General features: G+C 45.0%; 1 protein-coding gene across 2 annotated transcripts in view; it reads left to right on the forward strand.

The window, feature by feature from the left end:
- LOC139539171 (phospholipid-transporting ATPase IC-like) overlaps positions 1–14,840 on the forward strand; it is a 55,982-nt gene that overhangs the window by 4,321 nt on the left and 36,821 nt on the right. For both annotated transcript variants that reach the window (XM_071342037.1, XM_071342027.1), the window contains exon 2: positions 13,421–13,589. In XM_071342037.1, the coding sequence (XP_071198138.1) occupies positions 13,448–13,589 (142 nt within the window). In that variant the 5' untranslated portion in view covers positions 13,421–13,447. The remainder of the gene's footprint in view (positions 1–13,420; positions 13,590–14,840) is intronic.

Genomic DNA, 14,840 nt, shown 5'->3' on the forward strand with positions numbered 1-14,840 from the left:
TTTTAAGGAAGAATTTTCACTTCTCAAACCCCGAACTGATCTGTTTCGCAAGCACTCCCAGAAGTCTCGTGATGTTGTGCCTCTGGGTTTTGAAAAACTCTTTGGTAGGGCTTATTGTTATTGTTTTATTATAGATGCGACATCTACACCCTAGTTCAGACATGTTGAGGGCTACAAGTCATGTCACACAGCACAGTTATACAATGTAAGGTTGAACCATGCAAAATGCCAAATACTTGTTCATAAAGATTAGTACACATTTTACTGCGTTTGCCCAGGAAGTTATGTTGGTTTGACAGGGATAGCGAAACAGTCAAGTCTTCAACTGTCAGACATAAGGTGAAGTGTTGTGGTTGTTGAGTCTCTTGTTAGTTACGTGATAGACCGAGCTGACCGTGAAGGCTGGTGATGGAGACTATAGGCAAAAGCAAGTCTGTCCCCTTTTCTCTCCGTATGGAAATAAATGGCTCTAGAAAGGGTACCAAGAAAGCAAGATTTGAATCCTGACTTGTAAGGCAAATGTTGTGAATTCAAGTATTTTCTTTAGCTTGAAGACAGACCTCTTCCCCCTTTATCACTCTCCATTTTCCTTTTTAAGCTGCTTTCATTAGCATGGTGTTACTTTCTGTTCAGTGATGGTGTGGAATGGATGTCAGTCCGGTTGTTGTTCTCCAATAGCAGGAAGTCATCCACAACAATGCAGTTATATATATACAGTGGGGAGAACAAGTATTTGATACACTGCCGATTTTGCCAATTTTCCTACTTACAAAGCATGTAGAGGTCTGTAATTTTTATCATAGGTACACTTCAACTGTGAGAGACGGAATCTAAAACAAAAATCCAGAAAATCACATTGTATGATTTTTAAGTAATTAATTAGCATTTTATTGCATGACATAAGTATTTGATACATCAGAAAAGCAGAACTTAATATTTGGTACAGAATCCTTTGTTTGCAATTACAGAGATCATATATATATATATATATATATATATATATATATATATATATATATGATCATATGATCATATGCTGGATGGACCTAATATGACTGTTCACATGGATCTTCTATCATTTCCATACATTTTTTGTTGTTGATTTTTTAAAATTAGAATATCCTTGGTGGCACACTTTTTCCGGTTGATTCTTGAATGAATGGTATGATTTACTCCCCCGTTGAGCCAGACAGTCATTGACTGTTCCAGTAGTAAATACACTTTACTTGATTAGGATCCCGTCTTGACTCTCCCAGCAGGGGATGAGCTGATATGGGATCATCTAGTACTGTGGTTCCCAAACTTGTTATAGTCCTGTACCCCTTCAAACATTCAACATCCAGCTGAGTACCCCCTCTAGCACCAGGGTCAACGCACTCTCAAAAGTTGTTATTTTGCCATCATTGTAAACCTGCCACACACACACACACTATACGATACATTTATTAAACATAAGAATGAGTGTACGTTTTTGTCACAACCCGGCTCGTGGGAAGTGACAAAGAGCTCTTTTACGACCAGGGAACAAATAATGATTTGAATTGTGCTCTTTGTTTAACCATCTTACATATAAAATCTTATTTGTTAATAGAAAATTGTGAATAACTCACTACAGGTTAATGAGAAGGGTGTGCTTGAAAGGATGCACATAACTCTGCAATGTTGGGTTGTATTGGAGAGTCTCAGTCTTAAATAAGTTTCCACACACAGTCTGTGCCTGTATTTAGTGTTCATGCTAGTGAGGGCAGAGAATCCACTCTCACATAGGTATGTGATTGCAAAGGGCATCACTGTCTAAACAGCGCGATTTGCCAAGGCAGGATACTCTGAGCGCAGCCCAATCCAGAAATCTGGCAGTGGCTTCTGATTTAAATATAATGTTCACAGAACCGATGAGGCTCTCTTGTTCAGATAACGGTAAGTGGATTGGAGGCAGGGCATGAAAGGGATAACGAATCCAGTTGTTTGTGTCATCCGTTTCGGGAAAGTACCTGCGTAATTGCGCACCCAACTTGCTCGGGTGCTTTGCTATATCACATTTAACATTGTTCGTAAGCTTGAGTTCATTTGCACACAAAAAAATCATACAATGATGGAAAGACCTGTGTGTTGTCCTTGTTAATGCAGACAGAGAAGAGCTCCAACTTCTTAATCATAGACTCAATTTTGTCTCGTACATTGAATATAGTTGCGGAGAGTCCCTGTAATCCTAGATTGAGATCATTCTGGCGAGATAAAACATCACCCAGAATGGCCAGTCGTGTGAGAAACTCGTCATCATGCAAGCGGTCAGACAAGTGAAAATTATGGTCAGTAAAGAACCTTAAGCTTGTCTCTCAATTTCAAAAAAGGTGTCAGTACTTTGCCCCTTGATAACCAGCGCACTTCTGTATGTTGTAAAAGCGTTACTTGGTCGCTGCCCATATCATTGCTTAGTGCAGAAAATACAAGACAGTTCAGTGGCCTTGTTTAACAAAGTTAACCATTTTCACTGTAGTGTTCAAAAAGGCATTCCCTTGGCAGCAAGAGCCTCTCGGTGGATGCTGCAGTGTACCCAAGTGGCGTCGGAAGCAACTGCTTGCACTCACATTAACACTCCACTATGTCTCCCTGTCATGGCTTTTGCACCATCAGTACAGATACCAACATGAGCAGCAGCTACGTTTGGCTACATACGGACCGTTAGTGGAATTCCCGGGAGATAGAGTAACGGTTAATGTGATTGGATGTTCATTATTTGACGTTGTTGTTATTTCGCTGAACACTAGATGGTTAAATTGTATTTTTGGCAGTGAAACGAGGGTACTCAGGCGAGAGAAAAACCTCACCCAAATGTATAGCCCCGTTGGAAAATATAAGTGGACTGTTTGAAAAATTTTATAAAATTATGTGAATCACATTTTAATTTGGCGTACCCTCGACGGCATTGCGCGTACCCCAGTTTGGGAATACCTGGTCTAGTAGGTAAAGAGGACTGTGTTTCCTGTTAGGGTCTAGTAGGTAAAGAGGACTGTGTTTCCTGTTAGGGTCTAGTAGGTAAAGAGGACTGTGTTTCCTGTTAGGGTCTAGTAGGTAAAGAGGACTGTGTTTCCTGTTAGGGTCTAGTAGGTAAAGAGGACTGTGTTTCCTGTTAGGGTCTAGTAGGTAAAGAGGACTGTTTCCTGTTAGGGTCTAGTAGGTAAAGAGGACTGTGTTTCCTGTTAGGGTCTAGTAGGTAAAGAGGACTGTGTTTCCTGTTAGGGTCTAGTAGGTAAAGAGGACTGCGTTTCCTGTTAGGGTCTAGTAGGTAAAGAGGACTGTGTTTCCTGTTAGGGTCTAGTAGGTAAAGAGGACTGCGTTTCCTGTTAGGGTCTAGTAGGTAAAGAGGACTCTGTTTCCTGTTAGGGTCTAGTAGGGAAAGAGGACTGTGTTTCCTGTTAGGGTCTAGTAGGTAAAGAGGACTCTGTTTCCTGTTAGGGTCTAGTAGGTAAAGAGGACTGCGTTTCCTGTTAGGGTCTAGTAGGGAAAGAGGACTCTGTTTCCTGTTAGGGTCTAGTAGGGAAAGAGGACTGTGTTTCCTGTTAGGGTCTAGTAGGGAAAGAGGACTGTGTTTCCTGTTAGGGTCTAGTAGGGAAAGAGGACTGCGTTTCCTGTTAGGGTCTAGTAGGTAAAGAGACTGTGTTTCCTGTTAGGGTCTAGTAGGGAAAGAGGACTGCGTTTCCTGTTAGGGTCTAGTAGGGAAAGAGGACTGCGTTTCCTGTTAGGGTCTAGTAGGGAAAGAGGACTGTGTTTCCTGTTAGGGTCTAGTAGGTAAAGAGGACTGCGTTTCCTGTTAGGGTCTAGTAGGGAAAGAGGACTGCGTTTCCTGTTAGGGTCTAGTAGGTAAAGAGGACTGCGTTTCCTGTTAGGGTCTAGTAGGGAAAGAGGACTGCGTTTCCTGTTAGGGTCTAGTAGGTAAAGAGGACTGTGTTTCCTGTTAGGGTCTAGTAGGGAAAGAGGACTGCGTTTCCTGTTAGGGTCTAGTAGGGAAAGAGGACTGTGTTTCCTGTTAGGGTCTAGTAGGGAAAGAGGACTGTGTTTCCTGTTAGGGTCTAGTAGGTAAAGAGGACTGTGTTTCCTGTTAGGGTCTAGTAGGTAAAGAGGACTGTGTTTCCTGTTAGGGTCTAGTAGGGAAAGAGGACTGTGTTTCCTGTTAGGGTCTAGTGGGTAAAGAGGACTGTGTTTCCTGTTAGACTAGTTAGCAGATGATTTGTGGTCGGCCGGTAGCTAAACTTAGAGCAGTGTTTTAACCCCCTGACCTCGCCCCTCTACTCAGGGGAGCATTGGCAGTTGGGTGAGGGGCAGTTTGGCTATGTTAAATATTGAGATGGGGGTGGAAAGCCTTTGTTTTATTTTATTTTATTTATTTCACCTTTATTTAACCAGGTAGGCTAGTTGAGAACAAGTTCTCATTTGCAGCTGCAACCTGGCCAAGATAAAGCAAAGCAGTGCGACACATACAACAACACAGAGTTACACATGGAATAAACAAACATACATTCTTTAGTGAATCTCTTGCCTCAGGTTACAAGGCAGGCAGCGAGCCAGGTATGTGAGGTAGGCAGGCAGCGAGCCAGGTATGAGAGGCAGGCAGGTATGAGAGGCAGGCAGGCAGGCAGGTATGAGAGGCAGGCAGGTATGAGAGGCAGGCAGGCAGGCAGGTATGAGAGGCAGGCAGGCAGGCAGGTATGAGAGGCAGGCAGGCAGGCAGGTATGAGAGGCAGGCAGGCAGGCAGGTATGAGAGGCAGGCAGGTATGAGAGGCAGGCAGGTATGAGAGGCAGGCAGGCAGGCAGGTATACGAGGCAGGCAGGTATGCGAGGCAGGCAGGCAGGCAGGTATGCGAGGCAGGCAGGCAGGCAGGTATGCGAGGCAGGCAGGCAGGTATGCGAGGCAGGCAGGCAGGCAGGTATGCGAGGCAGGCAGGTATGCGAGGCAGGCAGGTATGCGAGGCAGGCAGGCAGGCAGGTATGCGAGGCAGGCAGGCAGGCAGGTATGCGAGGCAGGCAGGCAGCCAGGTATGCGAGGCAGGCAGCCAGGTATGCGAGGCAGGCAGGCAGGCAGGTATGAGAGGCAGGCAGGCAGGTATGAGAGGCAGGCAGGCAGGTATGAGAGGCAGGCAGGCAGGTATGAGAGGCAGGCAGGCAGGCAGCCAGGTATGAGAGGCAGGCAGCCAGGTATGAGAGGCAGGCAGACAGCCAGGCAGTGAGGCTCCTTTTGAAAGGTGTTCCCAAAGCCTGTTGTCCCTCTTCTCCCTCCCCTCTTCCGCATTGTTGCCATGGCAGTGCGTCGAGCCAGGCCGACGGATACCGCCAGACGTCACGACAAACCGCGGTATGTGTAGAGAGAAGTGGAGGAGGACAGTGACACCTCAGAGGGCTCTGGTCTAAAGTAGTGCACTATAAATGAAAGGGTGCCATTTGGGACGCAATCCCAAAAGTCATATTTTACATGTAGTCCATCCCACTGATTTTTAGTGGTAGTGAATTTCAGGGAATATATCTCAGTGGGTCTAGAATATAGTTGCTGCCTTTTTTTTTTATCTTGATTGTGGTAAACTGATTTGTTTGAGTGAATTTGGGGATATTCTCCATGGGGATCCATGTGTTATCGCTCTCAGAATAGTAGAATCGTCGTGGCAGTGTCAGGTCAGAGGCTCGCTGTTCTTAGAAGTGCATTCCTCCTTCTGTTCTCTGCCAGAAACACATTTTCTTGTCAAAGATTTGAAATATAATGTCTTAAGAATTTGTAAACAAACTTTCACAACACTCAAGTACTGTACACAATCAATTCCCAACCTCAAATGCTTCAATGTGCCACGTTTAAATTTGTCCTGAATTTGATCATAACATTTGAGATTTATAGACGTACTCCTCATACAGTTGTTAGTCTACAGTCATGTTATAGGGCCTATACGCTGCTCAATGTCTCCTCCACAAGCATTCTGGTGTTTTTCTATTCAGAGACTTGTTCTCTCTCAAATCACAGCAATATGACTATCTGGCAGTCTGTCATGACTGCCTGACAGAATGCCAGATAGTCCTAATTGATTTATTTAGTAGTTTAGTCTTTACACAAGATGATCATGGAGACGAGTTGCATAACCACTGTTCTGTCCGTTCTCCCGAAGTGTGGGCTTGTTAACTTCCCTTAATGGGTTTGAAACAAAATGTTTGGTAGGCTATATGAAAACTCTAGTCCATGCTTAGACCAATCCAATGCTTTTACATTTTGTGGGGACTAGTGAATGGGCAAGTGGATACATTTTGTCTAGTCAGTGACCATCGTTGATCACCGCCTTTCAAAGCGTGTTGCATTATGGGGATACAAATGTTCCAACTTGCGGCCTACATGTCGACTGCATGAACTTAACACCATTTGATCAAAGGTCATGCAGTTTTTTAAAGACGTTAAGTTGCTTCTCACCAACTGTACCATGCAGCAATCGGCTGCTTCGTGGGAGGCCCTATTTGTCGACCTATCACTTGTTTTTGTGTGACCCATGCGAACGTGACCAAAGACATCACTCAGACGGGAACCAACTTTGCCTCAATACTAATGCTACAGGGATACAAAGGAAAGTGATATGAGACCTCTCTCTCTAACCAATGAATTGTACACCCATTAGGTTTTCAGTTTGAGTGTATGATTTGGGGGTAATAAAGTTTATTTCCCCAATTATTTATTTTTTAAGGAACTTTTATAAACAATAGCAGCTATGTTGACACTGCAACATTGATCATAGCCTTGCTGTTGGAAAACCACTCCAGTGTTGGACTTTCGGCTGTCGCAGATGCAACCCCTACCCCCGACTTAATTTGTAGCGACTTTTGTCTAGTTGGCTTCGTTAGCCTTACTACTCGAACACACCCATCGAGTATCCACTTCAGGAGGAAGGAGAGATTATTCAGTCACCACTGAGTAGTGCACAGCAGGAAGGAATGGTAGAACTGGAGTTCTCGGTTAGCGTTACATCACTGCAGAGAGGGAGAGAGAGACCTTGCTTAGTTAGTCAAATAAGGGTGTGCCCTACCTGCCAGCCGACAGCCTACCTGTGTGAAACTCTCCCCTTGGGTGCGGAGGTAGGTTCTACCTTTTTATTTATTTACAAAAAAATCATAAATTTTTTTATTATTTTTTTACTTTATTTAGTAAATATTTTCTTAAATCTATTTATTGAACTGCATTGTTGATTAAGGGCTTGTAACTAAGCATTTCACAGTAAGGTCTACACCTTTAAATATTTGATTTGATGGGCCTCCCGAGTGGCATTCTAAGACACTGCATCACAGTGCTAGCTGTGTCACTACAGATCCTGGTTCGTTTCCAGGCTGTTGTCGTAGCCGGCCGCGACCGTGAGACCCTTAAGGCGGCGCACAATTGGCCCAGCGTCGTCCGGGTTAGGGGAGGAAAAATCTTGTGCGAGCAAGGAGACCTACAAACCTGACTCAGTTACACCCGCTCTGTCAGGAGGAATGGGCCAGAATTCACCCAACTTATTGTGGGAAGCTTGTGGAAGGCTACCTGAAACATTTGACCCAAATTAAGCAATTTAAAGGCAATGCTACCAAATACTAATTGAGTGTATGTAAACTTCTGACCCACTGGGAATGTGATGAAAGAAATAAAAGCTGAAAGAAATAATTCTCTCTACTATTATTCTGACATTTCACATTCCTAAAATTAAGTGGTGATACTAACTGACCTCAAACAGGGAATTTTTACCCTTTAGGAATTAATGTCAGGAATTGTGAAAAACGGACTTTAAATGTAAATGTAAATTTATTTAAATTCAGTATTTGGCTAAGGTGTATGTAAAATTCCGTCTTCAACTGTAAACGTAGGAAGTAAGTGTGTGCGACTAGGTGTTGCATGTACTGTATGTACCCAGGAGACAGCCACCTTTCCTTAGGCCAGCTCCTTCTTAACGTCTTGGTCGACCAGGCCAAGCAGGTTATTATTTGTCCCGATGGTGACAAAACATATGAACAAAATGGAAAACTACCAAAGGCATGCCCAAACTAAAGATTCAAAAAACAAAGGAAAGGGCTTGCGGCCACCAAACAAACCCAGCAGCCTCACGCCTCTGCCAGCTGGGATACTGACTGACCATCACATTAACTGACAGCACCTGGTGTGCTTATCAAGGCATCCTTCTAGCACAGCCTTTGGACATGGTTAGTGCTGCCACCTGGGGGTGCAGTGTGGAAGTGTATCAAGTCAAATGAAATCTAATTTTATTAGTCACATGCGCCGAATACAACCGGTGTAGACGTTGCAGTGAAATGCTTACTTATGAGCCCCTAACCAACAATGCTGTTTAAAAAAAATACAGATAAGAATAAGAGAAAAGTAACAAGTAATTAAAGAGCAGCGGTGAAATAACGATAGTGAGTCTATATACAGGGGGTACTGGTTATTTGAGGTAATATGTACATGTAGGTAGAGTTATTAAAGTGACTATGCATAATGATGATAAAAACAGTAGCAGTGGTGTAAAGAGGGAGGGGGGGCACTGCAAATAGTCTGGGTAGCCATTTGACTGGATGTTTAAAAGTCTTATGACTTGAGGGTAGAAGCTGTTTAGAAGCCTCTTGGACCTAGACTTGGCGCTCCGGTACCGTTTCCCGTGCTGTAGCAGAGAGAACAGTCTATGACTAGGGTGACTGGAGTCTTTGACATTTTTTAGGGCCTTCCTCTGACACCGCCTGGTATAGAGGTGATGGATGGCAGGAAGCTTGGCCCCAGTGATGTACTGGGCCGTTCCCACTACCCTCTGTAGTGCCTTGCCTACCCTCTGAGGGTGCTCTCTGGTGCAGCTGTAGAACCTTTTGAGGATCTGAGGACCATGCCAAATCCTTTCAGTCTCCTGAGGGGGAATAGGTTTTGTCGTGGCCTCTTCATGACGGACTTGGTGTGCTTGGACCATGTTTGTTGTTGATGTGGACACCAAGGAACTTGAAGCTCTCGACCTGCTCCACTGCAGCCCCGTCGCTGAGAATGGGGGCGTGCTCGGTCCTCTTTTTCCTGTAGTCCATAATCATCACCTTTGTCTTGCTCACATTGAGGGAGAAGTTGTTGTCCTGGCGCCACACTGCCAGTTCTCTGACCTCCTCCCTATAGACTGTCTCATCGTTGTCGGTGATCAGGTCTACCACTGTGTCATCTGCAAATTTAATGATGGTGTTGGAGTCGTACCTGGCCGTGCAGTCATGAACAGGGAATACAAGAGGGGACTGAGAACGCACCCCTGAGGGGCTCTTGTGTTGAGGATCGGTGTGGCGGATGTGTTGTTACCTACCCTTACCACCTGGAGGTGGCCCGTCAGGAAGTCCAGGATCCAGTTGCAGAAAGTTTTAAAAAAAAGTACGTTCATCTCTAGGAGACAGAACGCGTCTCCTTCCTGAGCGGTATGACGGCTACGTGGTCCCATGGTGTTTATACTTGTGTACTATTGTTTGTACAGATGAACGTGGTACCTTCAGGCGTTTGGAAATTGCTCCCAAGGATGAACCAGACTTGTGGAGGTCTACAATTTTCTTGTGGAGGTCTTGGCTCATTTCTTTTGATTTTCCCATGATGTCAAGCAAAGAGGCACTGAGTTTGAAGGAAGGCCTTGAAATACATCCACAGGTACACCTCCAATTGACTCAAATGGTATCAATTAGCCTGTCAGAAGCTTCTAAAGCCATGACTTAATTTTCTGGAATTTTCCAACCTGTTTAAAGGCACAGTCAATTTAGTGTAATGTTAACTTCTGACCCACTGGAATTGTGATACAGTGAAATAATCTGTCTGTAAACAATTGTTGGAAAAATTACTTGTGTCATGCACAAAGTAGATGTCCTAACCGACTTGCCAAAACTATAGTTTGTTAACAAGAAATTTGTGGAGTGGTTGAAAAACGAGTTTTAATGACTCTAACCTAAGTGTATTTAAACTTCCAACTTCAACTGTAGGTGGTCCAGAGTTATTTTTCCTCTGGTTGCACATTTAACATGCTGATCGAAATTTGGTAAAACGGATTTAAGTGTGTCTGTATTAAAGTCCCCGGCTACTAGGAGCGCTGCCCCTGGATGAGTGTTTCTGTATTAAAGTCCCCGGCTACTAGGAGCGCTGCCCCTGGATGAGTGTTTCTGTATTAAAGTCCCCGGCTACTAGGAGCGCTGCCCCTGGATGAGTGTTTCTGTATTAAAGTCCCCGGCTACTAGGAGCGCTGCCTCTGGGTGAGTGTTTCTGTATTAAAGTCCCCGGCTACTAGGAGCGCTGTCTCTGGGTGAGTGTTTCTGTATTAAAGTCCCCGGCTACTAGGAGCGCTGCCTCTGGGTGAGTGTGTCTGTATTAAAGTCCCCGGCTACTAGGAGCGCTGCCTCTGGGTGAGTGTTTCTGTATTAAAGTCCCCGGCTACTAGGAGCGCTGTCTCTGGGTGAGTGTTAATGTATTAAAGTCCCCGGCTACTAGGAGCGCTGTCTCTGGGTGAGTGTGTCTGTATTAAAGTCTCCGGCTACTAGGAGTGCTGCCTCTGGGTGAGTGTGTCTGTATTAAAGTCCCCGGCTACTAGGAGCGCTGCCTCTGGGTGAGTGTTTCTGTATTAAAGTCCCCGGCTACTAGGAGCGCTGTCTCTGGGTGAGTGTTTCTGTATTAAAGTCCCCGGCTACTAGGAGCGCTGCCTCTGGGTGAGTGTTTCCTTGTTTGCTTATGGCGGAATACAGCTCATTCAATGCTGTCTTAGTGCCAGCTTAACACTAAAGTACATAACATTATCAAACAAATGAAAATATAAAGTAGCCTATTTTTATTTTTTTTAATTTTATTTATGATTATTGTTTTTGTAACTGTTTAACAAAAGCTTGTAAAAATGGACTTGTAATTCGGATCAAGTGGCTTATCAGTTTGGTGTGAATGTTTTCCTTCAGTGCTCTATTTTAATTAACGAGAGCATGTCATGTAGTGGTTTTGGGGTATTTAACCAGTTTTGGCTTCGGTGGATGTGAGGAGGTAATTACTGGATTATCTCAAACTTTATAATGGGAGCAAAACACTCCTCAGTCATGACCTCCTCGCCAAGAGACTAAAAGACCTTGCTGCCAAAAGGCTAACACGGAGTACTTAAAGACATTTTAGGATGTTTGACCATTACCCATTTTTAAGCTATAATCTAACAAGACATTGAAAGCCATATGAGTTAACTATATGACAGTGTGCTCTGTGTATTGTTGGTAGTAGTAATCTATCTCATGGCACAAAATGCTTACCTACATATTATTGGCTCAATAAATACCCCAAGTTGTTGTGTTGCCATTGCTGTTTTGGCTTTGGCAGTACAGTTGAGTGGACATGGGACTGGGAGGAGAATATAGATTTTTTAAAGTCTAGTTCTGTGATTAATTTCCATCCATTTAAAAAACATTTTTTTTTATTTTTTTTACCTTAGCTGGAATAATGGCAGAATGTTCACTTGACATTTCTGACTGTGGTTCTACTGTGCTTTCTGATGGGTGTAGTTTGGCATGTGTTGAAGAGGTAGCCCTACAGAGCACCGAAGTCACCTGAAGGGCTGGCTGCATCCCAAATAGCAGCCTACATACACCCTATATAGAGCGCTAGCCGTGGTCAAGAGTAGTGCATCTATTAAGGGAATAGTGTGCTGTTTGAGACACAGCTGTTTTCTGTCTGTAGAACACTTCCTTGTCTATGGGTTAAACTTTAGGAATGCGGTTGATGCCTTGCTGATCAACCTCATTGCCACCATCTCCTTAAAACCGGTAGGGTTAGTGACGGGGAATGGAAATTCACCTGGGCTATTTGTCTATATTTAAACCTCCTGTTGCCTTAAGGTTTTATGTAGTTGAAAGATGGGGGAAAGATTTATTCTTTTAGTTCAGTTTTTTATTTTTTTATTTTTTGTATTTTTGTATTTTTTTGCTCTTGGTTCTACGCTACAAAAGTATGTGGATACCTGCTCGTCAAAATCTATTTCCAAAATCATGGGCATTAATATGGAGTTCGTCCCCCTTTGCTGCTATAACAGCTTCCACTCTTCCTGGAAGGCTTTCCACTAGATGTTGGAACATTGCTGCGGGGGAGTTGCTTCCATTCAACCACGAGCATTAGTGAGGTCGGCCACTGATGTTGGGCGATTAGGCCTGGCTCGCAATTTATCACGAATGTGTTCGATGGGCCAGTCAAGTTCTTCCACATCACTCTCAACAAACCATTTCTGTATTTATGTCTATTTGTGGACGGGGGCATTGTCATGCTGAAACAGGAAAGGGCCTTCCCCAAACTGTTGCCACACAATTGGAAGCACAGAATCGTTTAGAATGTCATTGTGTGCTGTAGCGTAAAGATTTCCCTTTCATTGAATGAAGAACTACCATGAAAAACAGCCACAGACCATTATTCCTCCACCACCAAACTTTACAGTTGGCATTATGCAATGGTGCAGGTAGCGTTCTCCTGGAATTCGCCAAACCCAGATTCGTCCGTCAGATTGCCAGATGGTGAAACGTGATTCATCAATCCAGAGAACGCGTTTTCAATGGCGGCGAGCTTTCCACCCCTCCAGCCGACGCTTGGCATTGCGCACGGTGACCTTAGGCTTGTGTGCGGCTGCTCGGCCTTGGAAACCCATTTCACGAAGCTTCCGGCGAACAGTTCTTGTGCTGACGTTACTTCCGGAGGCGTTTTGGTACTCGGTACTGAGTGTTGCAACTGAGGACAGATGATTTTTACACGCTACGCGCTTCAGCACTGTGAGCTTGTGTGGCCTACCACTTAGCAGCTGAGCCTTTTTTGCTCCTAGATCATTTCCTCTTCACAATAACAGCGCTTACAGTTGACCGGGGCAGGTCAAGGAGGGCAGAAATTTGACGAACTGACTTGTTGGAAAGGTGGCATCCTATGGCGGTGGTGCCGTGTTGAAAGTCACTGAGCTCTTCAGTACAGGCCATTCTACTGCCAGTGTTTGCCAATGCATAACTGTGTACTCCGTTTTATACTCCTGTCAACATTGTGTGTGGCTGAAATAGCCAAGTCCACTAATTTGGATGGGTGTCTACACACTAAATAGCCACTAGTATATCTAGTATGACACAAACATTTTATCTTGTGTATGACATGAGTGCTTTAGTTTCCTTTCCTTGTCAAAGACTGAAATCTAAGTGGACTTCACTGTTTAGTGCACTTCAAGTCCTCTGAAATGCTTTGTGAACGTGAAACCGGTTTTGCTTTGGAAGAATGAGTTGACAAAATCATTTGCAAGAATCAGTGGTTATTTCAAAATACTCCTTGGTGAAAACTCTCTCCTTTTTTCCACCCTCCCCTTTCTCTCTCCCTCAATCTTCTCTGCTCGCTCTTTCTCTCCTGTCCTGTCCCCCCAACCCCCTATCCCCCTCCCCCAGTGAGCGACCTCCAGACGTTTCTCCACTATGAGTCGGGAGCGAGCAGACTCCCAGGGGTCACTTGGGCCTGACGATGAGGTCATGCCATATAGTGACGACGAGACGGATGATGAGTTGGACCCCGGCTCAGATGAAGAGCGTCCACAGGTCGAAGAGGCCAAGAGCACCGGTAAGAGACTGGGAGAGGACACTAGAGAAGAGCTGCCGTACACACACACACACACACACACACCTCATCCATTAGACAATCATCTGAGAAACCACCCTTAATAGTGGTAATACCACCTTTTGATTCATTTGGAAGTGTTCCAGTTTCACCATTCAGCTGCCATGTTTTGTATGCCCTTTTGTTTCCAGAGTCTGTCTGCCCTTCTGTTTCCAGAGTCTGTCTGTCTGCCCTTCTGTTTCCAGAGTCTGTCTGTCTGCCCTTCTGTTTCCAGAGTCTGACTGTCTGCCCTTCTGTTTCCAGAGTCTGACTGTCTGCCCTTCTGTTTCCAGAGTCTGACTGTCTGCCCTTCTCTTTCCAGAGTCTGACTGTCTGCCCTTCTCTTTCCAGAGTCTGACTGTCTGCCCTTCTGTTTCCAGAGTCTGACTGTCTGCCCTTCTGTTTCCAGAGTCTGACTGTCTGCCCTTCTGTTTCCAGAGTCTGACTGTCTGCCCTTCTGTTTCCAGAGTCTGCCCTTCTGTTTCCAGAGTCTGCCCTTCTGTTTCCAGAGTCTGCCCTTCTGTTTCCAGAGTCTGCCCTTCTGTTTCCAGAGTCTGCCCTTCTGTTTCCAGAGTCTGCCCTTCTGTTTCCAGAGTCTGCCCTTCTGTTTCCAGAGTCTGCCCTTCTGTTTCCAGAGTCTGCCCTTCTGTTTCCAGAGTCTGCCCTTCTGTTTCCAGAGTCTGCCCTTCTGTTTCCAGAGTCTGCCCTTCTGTTTCCAGAGTCTGCCCTTCTGTTTCCAGAGTCTGCCCTTCTGTTTCCAGAGTCTGCCCTTCTGTTTCCAGAGTCTGCCCTTCTGTTTCCAGAGTCTGCCCTTCTGTTTCCAGAGTCTGCCCTTCTGTTTCCAGAGTCTGCCCTTCTGTTTCCAGAGTCTGCCCTTCTGTTTCCAGAGTCTGCCCTTCTGTTTCCAGAGTCTGCCCTTCTGTTTCCAGAGTCTGCCCTTCTGTTTCCAGAGTCTGCCCTTCTGTTTCCAGAGTCTGCCCTTCTGTTTCCAGAGTCTGCCCTTCTGTTTCCAGAGTCTGCCCTTCTGTTTCCAGAGTCTGCCCTTCTGTTTCCAGAGTCTGCCCTTCTGTTTCCAGAGTCTGCCCTTCTGTTTCCAGAGTCTGCCCTTCTGTTTCCAGAGTCTGCCCTTCTGTTTCCAGAGTCTGCCCTTCTGTTTCCAGAGTCTGCCCTTCTGTTTCCAGAGTCTGCCCTTCTGTTTCCAGAGTCTGCCCTTCT

The sequence above is a fragment of the Salvelinus alpinus genome, chromosome 1 (genome assembly GCF_045679555.1).
Source record: "Salvelinus alpinus chromosome 1, SLU_Salpinus.1, whole genome shotgun sequence".
Classification (NCBI taxonomy): domain Eukaryota; kingdom Metazoa; phylum Chordata; class Actinopteri; order Salmoniformes; family Salmonidae; genus Salvelinus; species Salvelinus alpinus.